Genomic DNA, 17,078 nt, shown 5'->3' with positions numbered 1-17,078 from the left:
GAACTCTTCTAGAAGTAACTTAAGGAGTTACTTCGAAAATTCCTTCAAGCAGTCCTCCGGAAGTTACCTCAATCATTTATCTGGAAATCAACCCTTTAGCAATATCTCCACATAAACACTCGAAAGTTTCTTGAGAAAATCCTCCATAAATTTCTACAAAAAATCCTCCGTAAGTTCATGGAGAAATTCCTCTTGAAACCAATATAACTATTTTTCCTCAAGTTGGTCCAGTGCAATAATTCCTCCGGAAAAGACTAGACGGAGCAAGTACCTCCAGAAATGTCTCTGGAAGTTCCTCCAGGAACTCTTCCGACAGTACCTCGGGTAAGTTCTCTGATATATCCTTCAAGAATAAAATAATGTTTCTGAAGCAATTTTTTTGAAAGTTCTTTCCAAAGAATATTGACCTCTCGATACTCACTCCGTTGTAAAAATCAGAATACTTTCCAAAAAACTCAGATTAATCCACCTAGCGGTGATGATGCCTTTCTCGTGCGGTAAAAAAAAAGTATTTTGAGCGAGATTTTGGACAAGGAAATCGGTTTAGGATAAGTGCATTAAACGTGAGCTAGACGTTTTTACGCGCTAGACTCTTCAAGGAAATGTTACGCAAGTACTTCCAGGAATGGTTTTTAAGGTACCTCCAGAAAATCTTCCGAAAGTTCTTTCAAGAATTCCTCCGAATGTTCCTCCAGGAAATTCTCCGAATGATTCTCCAGGAACCCCTCCAGAAGTTCCTTCAGGGATTCCTCTTGAAGTTTCTTCACCCATTCCTTCGAAAAATGCTCCAAAAATGTTCTGGAGGACTTTCGGAGAAATTCCAGGAGAATTTCCATGAAATTCTTCCGAATAAACTTTTGCAAGAATTCCTAGAGGAACTTCAACGTTATATTTTAAAGAAATTCCAGAGGAATACCTGGAGGAGCTATCGTAGGATACCCTGGAAGAACTAGCAGAAATATTTCCGAAATTTTCTTGTAGGATTCTCCAAAGGAGGATTCTTTTCCGGAGGAATTATTGCATGGTTTTTCGTAGGTATTATTGAAAGAACTTGAGAAGGAGTTCCTGGAAATATTTCTGTAGAAATATCCCGAAGAATTCCTGGAAAAATTTTGGGAGAAATTCCTGGAAGAACTTTGAAGGAATTTTTGGAGAATTTCCCTAACCTTTTGGAACTCGCATAGTCCGGAACCACTCACGCAATCCCGCAGTCTTGTGGTTTTTTGGAAAGTATTGTGATTTTTACAACGGAGTGAGTATCGAGAGGTCAATATTCTTTGGAATGAACTTTCAAAATAATTGCTACAGAGACATTATTTTATTCTTGTAGGATATATCAGAGTACTTACCCGAGGTACTGTCGGAAGAATTTCTGGAGGAACTTCCAGAGACATTTCTGGAGGTACTTGCTTCGTCTAGTCTTTTCTGGAGAAATTATTGCACATTTTTCGGAGGAATTCTTGTAGAAATTTATGAAAGATTTTCTTAAGAATCTTTCTAATGGACTTGTGGAGTTATTGCTAGAGGATCATCTAAGATTTCCGGAGAAATTCCTGAGGAACATTAACAGAAATTCCTAGAGGTTTTTCATGAAGCAATACAAGGAGAAATTTCCAGAGGAATTCCTGGAGAATCTCCAGGATGAATTCATGGAAGAACTTTTGGAGGAGATCCTGGAGAAACTTTTAAAGGAATTTCAGAAGGAACTACTGAAGGAATTTCTGGAGGAACTTCCGTAGTAATTCCGGGATTAACATCCGTGGAATTTCCTGGACAATGTTTCGGAGGATTGATTGAGGGAACTTCCTAGGATTTTCTGACGCTTCCAAAATAATTGCTGGAGGTACTTCCGAAACAATTCCTGGAGGAACTTCCGGAAGAATTTGTGGAGGAACTTCCTGAAGAATTTCTGGAGGAACTTCCGGAGGACTTCTTTGAGGAAGTTATCGGAGAAATTCTATGGAGAATTCCTGTTGCAACTACCAGAGAAATTTCTGAAGCAACTGTCACAGGAATTTCTGTAGTAACTTTCAGGGAAATTCTGGAGGAATTCCTTGAGGAACTGTCCGGAGAAGTTCCTGGTGCTATTTCCGAATGAATTCATGGATGTACTTCCGAAACAATTCCTGGAGAAACTTTCAGAGGACTTCATGAAGAAGCTTCCGGAGGAACTCCTGGAGTAACTTCCGTAGAAATTCTTCAAAAGAATTTCTGGGGAAACTTCTGGAAGAATTCCGGGAGGAAGTTCCGACGGAATTCCTGGAAAAACTTCCTTGGAATTCCTGGAATAATTCCTGGAGGAACTTCCTGAGGACTTTTTGGGGGAATTTCCCGAGGAATCTTTGGAGGAAGTTTCCAGAGAAATTCTATGAAGAATTACTGTTGAAACTACCAGATAAATCTCTGAAGCAACTGTCACAGGAATCCCTGCAGAAACTTCTGGGGAAATCCTGGAGGAATTCCTTGAGGAAGTTCCAGAGGAATTCTTCTTATTCTTATTGGCATTACATCGCACACTGGGACATTGCCGCCTCGCAGCTTAATGTTCATTAAGCCCTTCCACAGTAATCAACTGTGAGGTTTCTATGCCAAGTTACCATTTTTTGCATTCGTATATCATTAGACTAACACGATGATACTTTTATGCCCAGGGAAGACGAGACAATTCCCAAACCGAAAATTTCCTAGACCGGACTGGGAATCGAACCCAGCCACTCTCAGTATGCTCTTGCTTTGTAGCCCCGCATCTTACCGCACAGTTTAGGAATTTCTGAAGTAATTTACAGAAATTTCTTCTATGAACTGCCGGAGTATTTCCAGAAGGTACTTACGAAAGAACTCCTGGAGGAACTTTAGGGGAATTACTGGATGAAGTTTTGTAGGAATTTCTGGATGAGCTTACGGAGGACGTCTTGAAAAAAATGTGGAGGAATTCCATTAAAATTCTCTCGAATTAACTTTTGCAGAAACTGCCAGAAGGACTTCGAAGTGTTCGAGAAGGAAATTTCTGAGAACTTCCCGGATGTACTTTCTGTAGAATTACTGGATGAACTTTCGGAGAAATTACTAGAGGAACTTCTGGAGGAATTCTTGTAGAAATATTTGGAGGATGTTTTTAAGAAACTTTCAAATGTACTTTTGGAGATATTGCTAGAGGAACTGGTTAGATTTCTGACTGTAGGAACTTCGGAGAAATGCCCAAAGATTCTTCTGGAGGAATTCTTGGAGGTACTTCCAGGGGAGTTTCTGGAAGAACTTTCGAAGGAATTCGTGGAGAAACTTCTGGAGGAATTTCTGAAGGAGCTCATGAAGGAACACTTGAAGAAACACCCGGGGAATTCCTGGAGTAACATCCGCAGAATATCCTCGAAGGAGTCCTGGAAGACCTTCCGGAGGAATTTCTGGATAAACTTTCAGAGGAATTCTTGGAGGAACTTCTGCTGGAATCAATGGAAATACTTCCGGTAAAATTTCTTTCGGAAGTTGTTATGGAATTCCAGAAGGAAGCTCTGGAGCAAAAAAAAAACAAGGGATTTTATTTCCTGGAAAATATAATGATTTTCATTTTTTCTTAGAAGTCTCTTAAAAATTTTCAAACTTTTTAGCGGTATCCAAAAAATGTCTGATATTTATACAAAAACGCACAACAGGGAATTTCCACCCATATTTAGTTAGTGAATTTTCAAAAATTCTAAGGAATTGTTAAAATTATACTAAAAAAACAGAGATAATTTAAAAAATGCCAATGCAAAGAAATTCTCATGAATGTGTATATTTCGTGATATTCTGAAATCCTAATAAAATCTCACATATTTCCAGCACTGAGGCAAATAGAAGTATGATTTCCAATCAAACGCCTTATGAAAATTTGCCACAAGGAATCGGTATGAATTTCAATATGTTGCCTTATGAATGATGATTTTCATTGGAAAAAAGTGAAGTGCGGCAGACTGGGTTTGAACCATGGACGTCGGGGTCGGGAGGCCGGTATGTAGACCACACGCCCATCGACGCTTGATTGCTCGGGAAGATAACTGCGTATAAGAAGCACTGTTGGTGGAATAATCAGTCGAAGATTCATAAGGCGCCAGTTATGAATTTCGATATTCCAGTTCACTGAGTGAGTAAATCCCTGAATTATTTACGATTTTTAATTTATCTTCAATGTCCAAAAACTCATTTATTTAGATCCTAAAGATATCCTGAATACTGCAGAAGGCTTCAGGAATCTATCATAATCAATTTTAAGTTAATGTTCCGGGGCTACATACCGAATTTACCTTTACCTTTACCGTTACCTTTTTCTTGAAGACACTGAACGTTTTATTGCTACCAGTAAGCATTTCGCCCTTTAAAGGAAGCATCACACTAGATAACGGACCAACGTTACCAGCATATAACGTCTTTGGCTCTGCCGAACAATGTTTCCTTACAAAATGTATAGCGACTGAGGTGGTAATCGCACATATCGCACGAATGGTAATGCAGCACAATGCCTTTTGATTGCATGTAAACACTAATCACACGGCCATGAAGCCCGTCAACTATCTTCCTTACACGCTGAAACTCAAGTCACCCATGGGTCTTTTTCTTTGCTATCCCTTTCTCTCTGCTGTAAAACTCATAGTTTTTTTTAAGTTCAGGCATAGCATAGCTCGTTTAATAAGTTGTGCCATCAAGTTATACCACTGAACATAAAAAATGGGTAAATTTCGCAGCAGCGAAAAAGAGATAGCATATAAAAAGTACTTAATCATGGGATGATCGGTTCAATCGGTTTCTCGAAGCAAAGCGTATACTTAAATTTCGATCACGAAAATTTCGAAGAAAAAAAATACCACTAAAATTCACGGCAGTACCAAAAATCTACAAAATATAATTGTCAAAAAACCATCGACTCAACTGATGCACACATAACCATTATAACCACACATCCATTATGTAGGTAGATGTTTTTCTCAGTGTACACTTCATAAACAAAAAGCCCAACCGAAATAAATGGGTTGCTTTCTTCCCGCCGCGGAAAGCAACGATTCAAAACAAAACAAACTCCACGCACTGCCGAATTAATCATCATTCGCTTTGTATGATTCTATTTATCGCGAAGAGTAACAACGCGAATTACCTACGCAACGCTAATGAATTCCGATTGTTCACTGTATGAACAAAAAACATTCAACTGCCGCTTCCCCACGAACTACACGGTACAAATAAATTTCGATTATTTCTAGACCAACATTTGAAAAGGGCGTAACAGCCAAAATTTATTCCTTCTGATTCTTCTTTTACATATATAGCTATATACGTAGATAAAGAATCAGAAGGAATAAATTTTGGCTGTTACGCCCTTTTCAAATGTTGGTCTAGATTTAAAACACACTACCAGAGTGTATGTCATTAAGAGTGGCGACATGTGCCGCATTTGACAGGTCTCCTGCTCGTTTGGAACACGATTTTGTATGGGAATGACAGATGAATTTTGATCCAATTCTGACAGTGTCGCCACTCTTAATTACATACACTCTGCACCCTACAATTGTTAGTAAACGGAAATAATGGAGAGCCTATAAATGAGCTAAAATTGTATTTTGTATTTTGCAATTACCAGTAGATTGTATTTTGAAATTACCAGTAGATAGTACATAGTATAAGTATTATAATAAACATTGTAATTAAACATCTTATTAATACTCCTCCGAGGGCAGGGGTAGCAGGGACTATGTCCAAGGGCTTGACGATCCCTCCCCAGGTCATCTGCGAGTTGTGGCGCCTGCCTAGGATGTGGTGGGGTTTGACAGTGGGCCCTGTTAAACCTCTATAAAAAGCTGCATGTATCCGCAAGTAGGCTCCGCCAAAGCGACCGTGTTAGGTGGGACGCTAAACAGCCCTGACACGATGGCCCTCCGGCGAGACAGGAGGTTTGCGCAGGCCCAATAAGCCGCCTGGAAAACCAATAATTACGAACAATATAAGAGATAATGCGACTCGATATAATCGGCAAAGACCTAGGCGACGAATAAAGGATCACGATTGGAAGCTTGGAACATGGAACTGCAAGTCGCTAGGTTTCGCAGGTTGCGACAGGATGATCTACGATGAATTACATCCTCGCAACTTCGACGTCGTGGCGCTGCAGGAGATTTGCTGGACAGGACAAAAAGTGTGGAAAAGCGGGCATCGGGCGGCTACCTTCTACCAAAGCTGTGGCACCACCAACGAGCTGGGAACCGGCTTCATAGTGCTGGGTAAGATGCGCCAACGCATGATTGGGTGGCAGCCAATCAACGCAAGGATGTGCAAGCTAAGGATTAAAGGCCGTTTCTTCAACTATAGCATCATCAACGTGCACTGCCCACACGAAGGGAGGCCCGACGACGAGAAAGAAGCGTTCTACGCACAGCTGGAGCAGACATACGATGGATGCCCACTGCGGGACGTCAAAATCGTCATTGGTGACATGAACGCGCAGGTAGGAAGGGAGGAAATGTATAGACCGGTCATCGGACCGGATAGTCTGCACACCGTATCGAATGACAACGGCCAACGATGCATAAACTTCGCAGCCTCCCGCGGAATGGTAGTCCGAAGCACCTTCTTTCCTCGCAAAAATATCCACAAGGCCACATGGAGATCACCTAACCAAGAAACGGAAAACCAAATCGACCACGTTCTAATCGACGGTAAATTCTTCTCCGACATCACGAACGTCCGCACTTACCGCAGTGCGAATATTGAATCCGACCACTACCTCGTTGCAGTATGCCTGCGCTCAAAACTCTCGACGGTGATCAACACGCGTCGAAGTCGGACGCCGCGGCTTAACATTGGGCGGCTACAAGACGGTAGACTGGAAGTGGCACTCCCAACGGAACAGCAGCTAGGCGCAGCGTCTCTTGAAGATGGCTGGAGAGATATTCGATCCGCCATTGGTAGCACCGCAACCGCTGCATTTGGCACGGTGCCCCGGATCAGAGAAACGACTGGTATGACGGCGAATGTGAGCAGTTAGTAGAAGAGAAGAATGCAGCATGGGCGAGATTGCTGCAACACCGCACGAGGGCGAACGAGGCACGATATAAACAGGCGCGGAACAGACAAAACTCGATTTTCCGGAGGAAAAAGCGTCAGCAGGAAGATCGAGACCGTGAAGAGACGGAGCAACTGTACCGTGCTAATAACACACGAAAGTTCTATGAGAAGTTGAACCGTTCACGTAAGGGCCACGTGCCACAGCCTGATATGTGTAAGGACTTAAACGGGAACCTTCTTACGAACGAGCGTGAGGTGATCCAAAGGTGGCGGCAGCACTACGAAGAGCACCTGAATGGCGATGTGGCAGACGAAGATGGCGGTATGGGGATGGACCTGGGGGAACGCGCGCAGGACATAATTCTACCGGCTCCGGATCTCCAAGAAATCCAGGAGGAGATTGGCCGGCTGAAGAACAACAAAGCCCCTGGGGTTGACCAACTACCAGGAGAGCTATTTAAACACGGTGGTGAGGCACTGGCTAGAGCGCTGCACTGGGTCATTACCAAGATTTGGGAGGAGGAAGTTTTGCCGCAGGAGTGGATGGAAGGTGTCGTGTGTCCCATCTACAAAAAGGGCGATAAGGTGGATTGTAGCAACTACCGCGCAATCACATTGCTGAACGCCGCCTACAAGGTACTCTCCCAAATTTTATGCCGTCGACTAGCACCAATTGCAAGGGAGTTCGTGGGGCAGTACCAGGCGGGTTTTATGGGCGAACGCTCCACCACGGACCAGGTGTTCGCCATTCGCCAAGTACTGCAGAAGTGCCGCGAATACAACGTGCCCACACATCATCTATTCATCGACATCAAAGCCGCATATGATACAATCGATCGGGACCAGCTATGGCAGCTAATGCACGAAAACGGATTTCCGGATAAACTGACACGGTTGATCAAAGCGACGATGGATCGGGTGATGTGCGTAGTTCGAGTTTCAGGGGTATTCTCGAGTCCCTTCGAAACCCGCAGAGGGTTACGGCAAGGTGATGGTCTTTCGTGTCTGCTATTCAACATCGCTTTGGAAGGGGTAATACGAAGAGCAAGGATTAACACGAGTGGTACAATTTTCAATAAGTCCGTCCAGCTATTTGGCTTCGCCGACGACATAGATATTATGGCACGTAACTTTGAGAAGATGGAGGAAGCCTACATCAGACTGAAGAGGGAAGCCAAGCGGATCGGACTAGTCATCAACACGTCGAAGACGAAGTACATGATAGGAAGAGGTTCAAGAGAAGACAATGTGAGCCACCCACCGCGAGTTGGCATCGGTGGTGATGAAATCGAGGTGGTAGAAGAATTTGTGTACTTGGGCTCACTGGTGACTGCCGAAAATGATACCAGCAGAGAAATTCGGAGACGTATAATGGCTGGAAATCGTGCATACTTTGGACTCCGCAAGACGCTCCGATCGAATAGAGTTCGCCACCGTACCAAACTGACAATCTACAAAACGCTAATTAGACCGGTAGTCCTCTACGGACACGAGACCTGGACGATGCTCGTGGAGGACCAACGCGCACTCGGAGTTTTCCAAAGGGAAGTATTGCGTACCATCTATGGTGGGGTGCAGATGGCGAACGGTACGTGGAGGAGGCGAATGAACCACGAGCTGCATCAGCTGCTGGGAGAACCATCCATCGTTCACACCGCGAAAATCGGACGACTGCGGTGGGCCGGGCACGTAGCCAGAATGTCGGACAATAACCCGGTGAAAATGGTTCTCGACAACGATCCGACGGGTACAAGAAGGCGAGGTGCGCAGCGGGCAAGGTGGATCGATCAGGTGGAAGATGACTTGCGGACCCTCCGTAGACTGCGTGGTTGGCGACGTGTAGCCATGAACCGAGCCGAATGGAGAAGACTCTTATATACCGCACAGGCCACTTCGGCCTTAGTCTGAATAAATGAATGAATTAATACTCCTCCGACCGAGATAGGTTTTACTTTCACGAACGACCATTATTCGAAATATATATCAGCCGTTAGTGATCCGATTTGATCAATTTTGGGACTCACAAATTTTCCCGTCCATCAAGATTTTTTTGAGATGTCGAGACCTCTGATCGGACCAAAAATGACCTTTGATGTTCATGATAGTATTAGTAATATATTTCTCAATCCATAGATTTAGAAAGGTGTCGTCTTCTACAAACTTGTTCAGGAGGTCAATACCATACTGTTGCAAATCATATTATTTCGGAACTCGTCCATTTGGCGGCGATAGTGTATATAAAAAACTCGTTGAGTTTTATCCATTTTATTAACCATATATTATTTTGAAACCTATCCGCTTGGTGGTGTTAGAATATATGGTAATACTCGTTTGGTTCGAATCCGTAATATTTAGAAAGTTGTCGTCGTCATCAAATTTGTTGATGAAGAACATATTATTCGAGACGAGCCAGTCTCGGGATGAAAGTCTCGGTAATAAAGAATTAAAAAACATGTTATTTTTTAGTTCATTCGCTTGGTGGCACAAGCTCCTCTGGAAGACCCTCCAGGAATTACTACGGAAGTTTCGCTAGCAATTTCTCCGGAAGTTCCTCTTGGAATTCTTTCGGAAATTCCTCTGGGAATTCCTCCGGAAATTCTTCTAGTAGTTCGTCTGGAAATTCCTCCAGAAACTCTTTCAAAAGTTCCTTCGGGAATGTCTATGGAAGTTACTCCGGTAATTCCACCGGAAGTTTATCTGGAATTTTCTCAAGAATACCTCCGGGAATTCCTCTGGAAGTTTAAAAAAAATTCTTCAAAAATTCCTCAAGAAATTCCTTTGGTAGATCCTTAGGAAGTTCTTCCAATAAAACTTCTGGAAGTTGCTCCGAAAATTTCTTGAAGTTCTTCAGGGAATTTCTATAATAATTCATTTGAAAGCTTCCGGAATTTACTCCAGGCATTCCTCTAGAAGTTCCTCTGTGGATTGCTCCGGAAATTCCACTCGGAATTCCAACGGAATTTCCTCTGGGAATGTCTCTAGAATTCTTCTGGAAGTTTTTTTTTAGAAATTCCTTCGGAAGTTCCTCCAAGAATTCTTCGGGAAGTTCCTCTAGACAATCCTCCGGAAGATTCTACGAAAATCTCTACGGAAGTTTCTCAGAGAATTGAGAATTTTTAAGTTCTTCAGGGAATTCCTACCGAAGTTCCTCCTCTTGGCATTTTCCGGAAGTTCCTCTAAGAATTCCATTGATAGGAATTCTGGGAATTCCTCCGACAGTTCCTCTAGGAATTCCCTTAAAATTTCATCTGGGAATTCTTCTGGAAGTTCGTCTTAGAACTTCTTGGAAGTTATTCTGGCAATTCTTCTGGAAGTTATTCTGGAAATTTCTCAAGTAGCTCCTCCGGGACTTCCTTCGGAAGTTCCTCAAAGAATTCCTTCGGGAATTCATCCAGAAATTTCAGCAGCATTCCTCCGTTAAATGCTCCTCTGGGAGCTTCTTCGAAAGTTCCTCAACAAATGACTCCAGAAGTTCTTTAGCAAATTTCATCGGGTGCTCTTCAGGAAATTCCTCCAGAAATTCATCCGGAAGTTCCTCCGGTAATTCTTCCGGACATACTTTAGGAAATTCATTCAAAAATTCCTTTGGAAGTTCTTAAGCAAATGCCTACAGAAGATTATCCAGAAGTTCCTCTGGGAAGCTCTACGAAAGTTCACTTAGGAATACCTCCAAAGGTTCTTACGTGAATTCGTCCGTAAAATTCCCCTATAATTTCTCCAGAAGCTCTTCAGGATATTCCCATGGAAGCTGTTCCGGACTCCTCTTGGAATTCTTTTGTTCTTCTTGGAATTCCTTTGAAAGTTCCTTTGGGAATTCCTTCAGAAATTCCACCCTGAAAATTCGTACAAAATTTCCTCTGGGAATTCCTCCGAAATTTCTAAGGAAATTACAACGAAAATCCCTCCGAAAGATCCTTCTATATATTCTATTGAAGTTCTTCAGGAAATTCCTAGGGAAGTTTCTCTTGGAATTCTTTCAAAGGTTCATCTAAGAATTCCCCCAGAAGTTCATCTGAGAATCCCCATGGAAATTCCTCTAAAATTTCCTTCGGCAGTTCTTCGAGAAATTCATCCGAAGTTCCTCGGAAAATTCCTGCGGATATTGCTCCGAAATTCTCTCCGGAAGTATTTCTCTTGAAGTTCTTCTTACCAATTTAACCCCATGATTTAAGGATGTCACTTAATATTTTGAGGCGAAGCAATTCTAAAAATAACTGTAGTACATGTTACCGTTAACTCGATAATTATAGATAAATCAACGAATACACGATAACGTTGAATCAACGCTCACTTTATCGCCAACGAAGCATCATCGTACAACCGTTATCGTCGTCGTAGTGGACGTTAACGATTAAATTAACGATGATAATTTATCTATTAACAACCCTGCATGAACACCTCACCAGGAAAAGAACATCTGAGGTCCACCGTCTGACCGAGATTAAAACATTGCAAGATCGCTTTGGTGAGCACAAAGAAAAGTTTAGGGTCTGTTGCTTTTCCTCTGACCAAGATGCAATTAGGGCGCTCGTATCAAATAAGGTTATCAAATTTTATCGTACTGTATATAGAATAGTTAGAATATCAAATTTAATTTTAAGTCTTTTTTTCATTAAACAAATCCTTGCTCAGGCTACTATGTAGGATTAACTTCCCCGGTGCGAAAAGTTTAATTATATAAACAAATTAATAATTCTTAAGATCAAGGGCCATGTGGTCAACAACTTATAATGTAAAATTATTGTTAAAAACAAATACTAGAAAATAAATACAAATTAATCGTTAAAAAATCGAAGTTTCGTGTGAAAAATCGAAAAAAAATGCTCATGAAAATATCTAAAAAAAAAATGCCTGGAGAACATCCGGAGAAGTTCAGAACAAGTTTCTTACGAATTTGATTAGAATTTCCTATGCAAATAAAGAAAAAAATTCTGAATATCTACAAATAGGACATTTGGCGAATTAGTAGAATATTTCGTCGATATTTATAAGAATTTCTCATGGTAATTAAGAATATTTTCCTGTGGTAGTTAAGATTAATTTCCTGTAGGAATGCTGAAGAATTTTGTGTAATTTAAATGCACTTCATGTTAAAGTTAATTAAAATTTTGAACTTTCTTTGAAAATGTTATAATTTACCTTGACAACTTGAGAAAAATCCCGTGGAGTTTTAGTAGAATCTCTTCTTCAGTCTCATTTTCAGTGAAAATTCAAGTAAGAAAGTGCTGCGTGCAGAGAAGTATTTTCGTGGAAATTCAGAAAAAAAATCGTGTTAAAAGGAAAAATAATTTTCCTTAGAAAGTCAAATAAGTACTATTGTGGTTTTGCTTGTGTGAATATAAAAGAATCCCAATAAAGCATTTCCTGATTAAAATAAAAAGATTACCCGTGAAAATTATAAACCATATCCCGTGAAAATTTGTGTAGCATGCTCTAGTCTGATTATAAAGCTGCAGAAAAAGAAATAGGCATCATCCACAAAGTACGTCACGCTTCTAAGTGGAAGCGAGGGGGTTAGTGTTCCGAGCAGCGTGGCGATCTATATAAAATTTTAAAGGTTTAATACAAAAGTGTAACGGAGCAAAACCAATTATAAAAAACCTTAGCATGTACAAAAGACTGCGCGAAAAAGTGTAAGTTTCTCCAAAGACTAGCCCACAGGCAAGCTTGCGGCCATTACCGCTCGCGGAGAATTGGATACACGGTTCGAGGCCACGGCGCCCCACGCTTGGCAAGCCGTTCTGCGTCTAGTCAGCCCACCTCGCTCGCTGCGTTCTACGCCTTCTAGTACCTGCCGGGTTGGTCGAAAACACCACCTTTGCAGGGTTGCTGTCTGGCATTTTTGCAACATGTCCTGCCCATCGTACCCTTCCCTGGGTTCGCCGTAGAGTTGAGCATGCTCGTGGTTCATACTTTCCCGCCTCACACCTTTCTGCACACCGCCAAAGAAGAAGACCACCTCTATCGTAACACTGTTTCTCAGACGAGCCCTGTCGCACTCGGTTCCGCTCACTAGCATATACTTAGTCTTCGATGCATTCACCTCGGTCCAACTTTTGCTGCTTCACATTTCAGGTGGTATTTTGCAAGGTGTTTTTGTACATATTAAGCAAGGTTGATTGAGTTTACCACCTTAATATTATTGTGAAACTAAGCAGAACACTCTGGCGGTGGGGTGATTTGTTCGAAAAGCTCTTACTTTCATCAATATCTCCTTGCACCTTATTCTGTGTGATCATTTTTACACCATCTGATAAGCTATTATTACCAGATACCTTTTATTGCATTATGCACCTTTCGCACCTCGCACCACGCCACCACTTTGGACTATTATGCACCTTTGTCATTCCGTGCCCCCCCTTCATATGATCGCTGTGCACGCTAGTGATTCTTATTATTTTGGGCATCGAAATGCATTTATTTCTTTCCTTGTCCGTCGTGATAAAAATGGGCCAGTCTGTGTCATGATAAACTGCAATATCAATACTGTTTATTGAAAGTATTAACACGAATAATTGAAAAAGTACGAACGGCAAAAATAAAACAAAATCCCTTTTCGCAACGAGTAAAAATCTACTATAAAATAGTATGAAAATATTGATGAAAAATTATAAAAACTCTTGAAAATTTATAATTAAGAAGGTGATCACATCAACCATACGTCATTGCAAGTGGAGGCGTACGCTCTCAATGTTATTTGTTCGATCTTGGTAACAGTCTTCCGAAGCTTCAACAAACAACTATAGGTATGCGTCAAACTATTATAAAAAGGTTTCAACAAACGAATATTGGCCAACCATTTTCTTGTCTAAGAAAAGTTTCTTCCACTTTAACAACTATTATTTATATAAATATAATTCGATTCCGTTAATAGTAGGTCAAAACGGACATGTTTAATCGATTGGTTTTTCATACCTATCATTCATATCTATTGAGTAAATTATTCAACCAATACTAAGTTCAAATTATTTTTTATTTATTTCTATTGCAGACCCAGATGTTGCACAAGCCATGATTCCGTGGAAGCTTGCCGTCGAAGAGGCAGCCGTGCGTTCTGTTGGTCTAACAAGTGTAGTTTTGTCGGATGCGAACTGCAGTTCAGGCGAATGCAACATGGGCAGCTTTGTAGCCGATTCGATGGTATCGGCTTACATCCCCCTGGCTGAACCTGGACAATGGACATATGGTGCCATTGCTTTGATTCCTGCTAGTGACATTCGTGCAACTTTGTACGAAGGAGGTGCTGATGGATTATTTGAAAGTGGAGATATTTGTTACATTTTTCTTTCGTTCCAACAGAAATTACATACGCTGACGTTCTGGATGTTCTACAAAATGAGAATAATCTGATAAGCATTGAACTACGTGGTGATTATCTTCTGGACATCCTGGAGCAGTCTGTGGCACAAACTTCGGATGAGGAAACTTTTGTTGGACCCAGTATGATGCAGGTGTCTGGACTTCGGGTCAAATACAATGTCACGAATCCGGTTGGGGAGCGAGTTGTTTCCCTGGAAGTCCGCTGCAATGATTGCAGGGTTCCTCGTTTTGGTCCTCTCGATCCACTGAAGTATTATCGTGTGATAACTAATTATTTCACGTCACGTGGTGGTAACGGATTCTATCAATTTTCGGATCGTGCACGTAGCAAGCTTATTGGACCGCTAGACAACGTAGCGTTTGAGGACTACGTTAGGCAAAACTCTCCAGTGACGCAAGAAACCGATGGTAGGATTGAAATCTATTCCTAATTTAGATGGATTATCGAGTTTAAGAAATAAATCTAAAACATAGCAAGCATCACAAGGTTTCCAATTCTTCTTTTCATCAGTGCCTTTACCTAAACATATCCAAGCTTCATGTAGATCAGGGTAAAAGCTTCATCTGCTTTCCGATCACCATGAAGTCAACTCCACGCTCGGCTCTGTCACCGTCGCTATAGAAGATTTGAATTAAGACGTGAATGATGTGTTTGTGATGGGATTTACCACTAGGAATTCAGATTATCCGGTTTTGGGCCACTTTGTTTGCTGGATTGCTCATTCATTCAAAGTTCTCGCATTTCAAGATCCGACTTTGAAATCGTTGTCCTTTATTCGTTGTCGGGTCTTTTGTCGTTGAATCCATCCTTCTGGTTTTGCCTTTCTTGATAATTGGAGAATGTTCGGTATTAGCTAGCTTTCCAGGGTAGTGATACCTACATCATGTAGAAAGGGCTGCCTTCATGATGCTGACACGATGCAGAACAAGCTCCAGCCACTCTAACAATGTTCACGCCATTCACGAACCAGCGGTTTAGCAACGCACGCATACCTGTCCGGTGATTAATCTCCTACAGGTTCTTTCCAATCTTCAGATTGGCAGGTCATCTGGTTGATCTTTGAATATTTGAAAACTCTTTGTCTTCATCCACTGGATCCTCCCATTCATCGTCGTCATCGGATTGGACTTTGTTTGGTTTGATGAATTCATCATGCACTTTAATGTTCGCTGGAGGAATGTTTGAAGGAATCACCAACTTATCTACTTAAGCTTCGCCTAATGCATGCGCCTGCCCAACCTTTTATAGCTCGTGCGTTTTCCTTTTAAAGAGAATAAAATCTCTCATTCCTGGTATTACGGCTTAGTCAACGATCTTTGCACGCAATAATACAGAAAACCTCCGTATTTTGCTTCCATTTCCATCAACATTATGTAGACTTGGTGGTGGAGGATCCCTTACGTTGATAAAGTTTATTGGCTTTTATTGTCCTTTTTTGGAAGTGTCACAATGTGTTCTTTCCCGTCATTGCCGGTATCGGCTCCATCAATTGTAAGGCTACTTAAGTTTTTAGAGGAGTGTCCAATATCCTTCATACAGGTCTTAACAGCTTCCTTCAGCTTTTTTCCGGTAGTCGTTCCATTCATTGGGATCACTGCTGCCAATTCCTCTGTGATGTAAAGATGATCATCAACTCCCCTTACGAAGATAGAGAGTAGAATCTGAAGCAGGCGACTTTTTAATGCTACTGGAGGAGGCTTTTTCTTATGGCACACGTGACACGATGCCGACAATAGCCGATATGCATTCCATAACAAGTTCACCGTCGTAGAGTGGTTTCATTCGTTTTGCCAAAATCTCACTAACAGCAGAACTGACCTGTATTGCATATTGAAGGCTGGCAGTCTGGAATTCTAGTCTCTTAGTAAAACCGGATGACCCAGATTGGAAACGGCGAGTGGGTTAATGGCTAGGCTGTCTTCCATCCCCTAAAACCGTGGCGGGCCTTGTAGCACGCTGTCCAATCCGGCCACCAAGCTTTGCCTGCTGGGTGGGAGTAGGCTTAGATGCCCTTTTTCTGACTCGCGCTGATCTGGCTGAAACGCGGAGCGCAGGCTAGTGGGACTGACTACAGGAAGCTGGCCCAAGAGGTCTTGGTTGACGACGCCGAGGTGAGGTCGTTGGGGGTGGAAGTGACCCTCCAGTGCAAGCAACTGGACGAGGTCACGAGCGCGGACGACGTCGTCTCTGTAGTCAGAGACTAGTGCGGTACAGAGGTCGAGAAGACTTCTGTACACCTAAGAGGCGATCCCTCTGGCAGTCTCTGGTAGTCTATCTTAGGTTACCGGTTGCGGGAGCCAAAATGGTAATGGAGCGAGGGAAGTTGAAGATCGGCTGGTCAGTATGCCCAGGGAGCTAACTCCAGCCGCCTTCAGTGGCCAGATGCTATCGGCCAATAAACAGCAAGCCTGTAACCAGGTTATGGGTGGATCTTTGTGTCTCATTGGAGAGACAAACAAGAAGAAGCCGTGCAAGTGACACAGCTGAATCTTAACCACTGTGCAACTGCCCTGCAGCTGCTGTGAAAGTCGGTCTCGGAGTCGAGGACCGATGTTGCCCTCCTGTCCGACCCGTACAACGTCCCTGTCGATGACGGCAATTGTGTGGCGGACGGGTCTAGGATGTTGGCTATTTGCACGACGGGACGGTGGTACACTCCTCTGCTAAGGGGTGATAGCCAAGATCAATGGTGTGTTCTATTGTAGCTGCTATGCCCCACCAAGGTGGC

At 42.3% G+C, this 17,078-nt stretch overlaps 2 protein-coding genes across 2 annotated transcripts in view; both read left to right on the top strand.

The window, feature by feature from the left end:
* Nucleotides 1–14,820, top strand: part of LOC134209985 (apyrase-like) — a 42,590-nt gene extending 27,770 nt beyond the window's left edge. The window contains exons 3-4 of the mRNA XM_062686004.1: nt 14,021–14,269; nt 14,329–14,820. Coding sequence (XP_062541988.1) covers nt 14,021–14,269; nt 14,329–14,780 — 701 coding nt within the window. The 3' untranslated portion in view covers nt 14,781–14,820. The remainder of the gene's footprint in view (nt 1–14,020; nt 14,270–14,328) is intronic.
* LOC134209982 (apyrase-like) overlaps nt 1–17,078 on the top strand; it is a 73,695-nt gene that overhangs the window by 47,311 nt on the left and 9,306 nt on the right. The window lies entirely within an intron of this gene.

This window comes from Armigeres subalbatus, chromosome 2 (assembly GCF_024139115.2).
Source record: "Armigeres subalbatus isolate Guangzhou_Male chromosome 2, GZ_Asu_2, whole genome shotgun sequence".
Classification (NCBI taxonomy): Eukaryota; Metazoa; Arthropoda; class Insecta; order Diptera; family Culicidae; genus Armigeres; species Armigeres subalbatus.
This window is presented reverse-complemented; position numbering and strand designations above follow the sequence as displayed.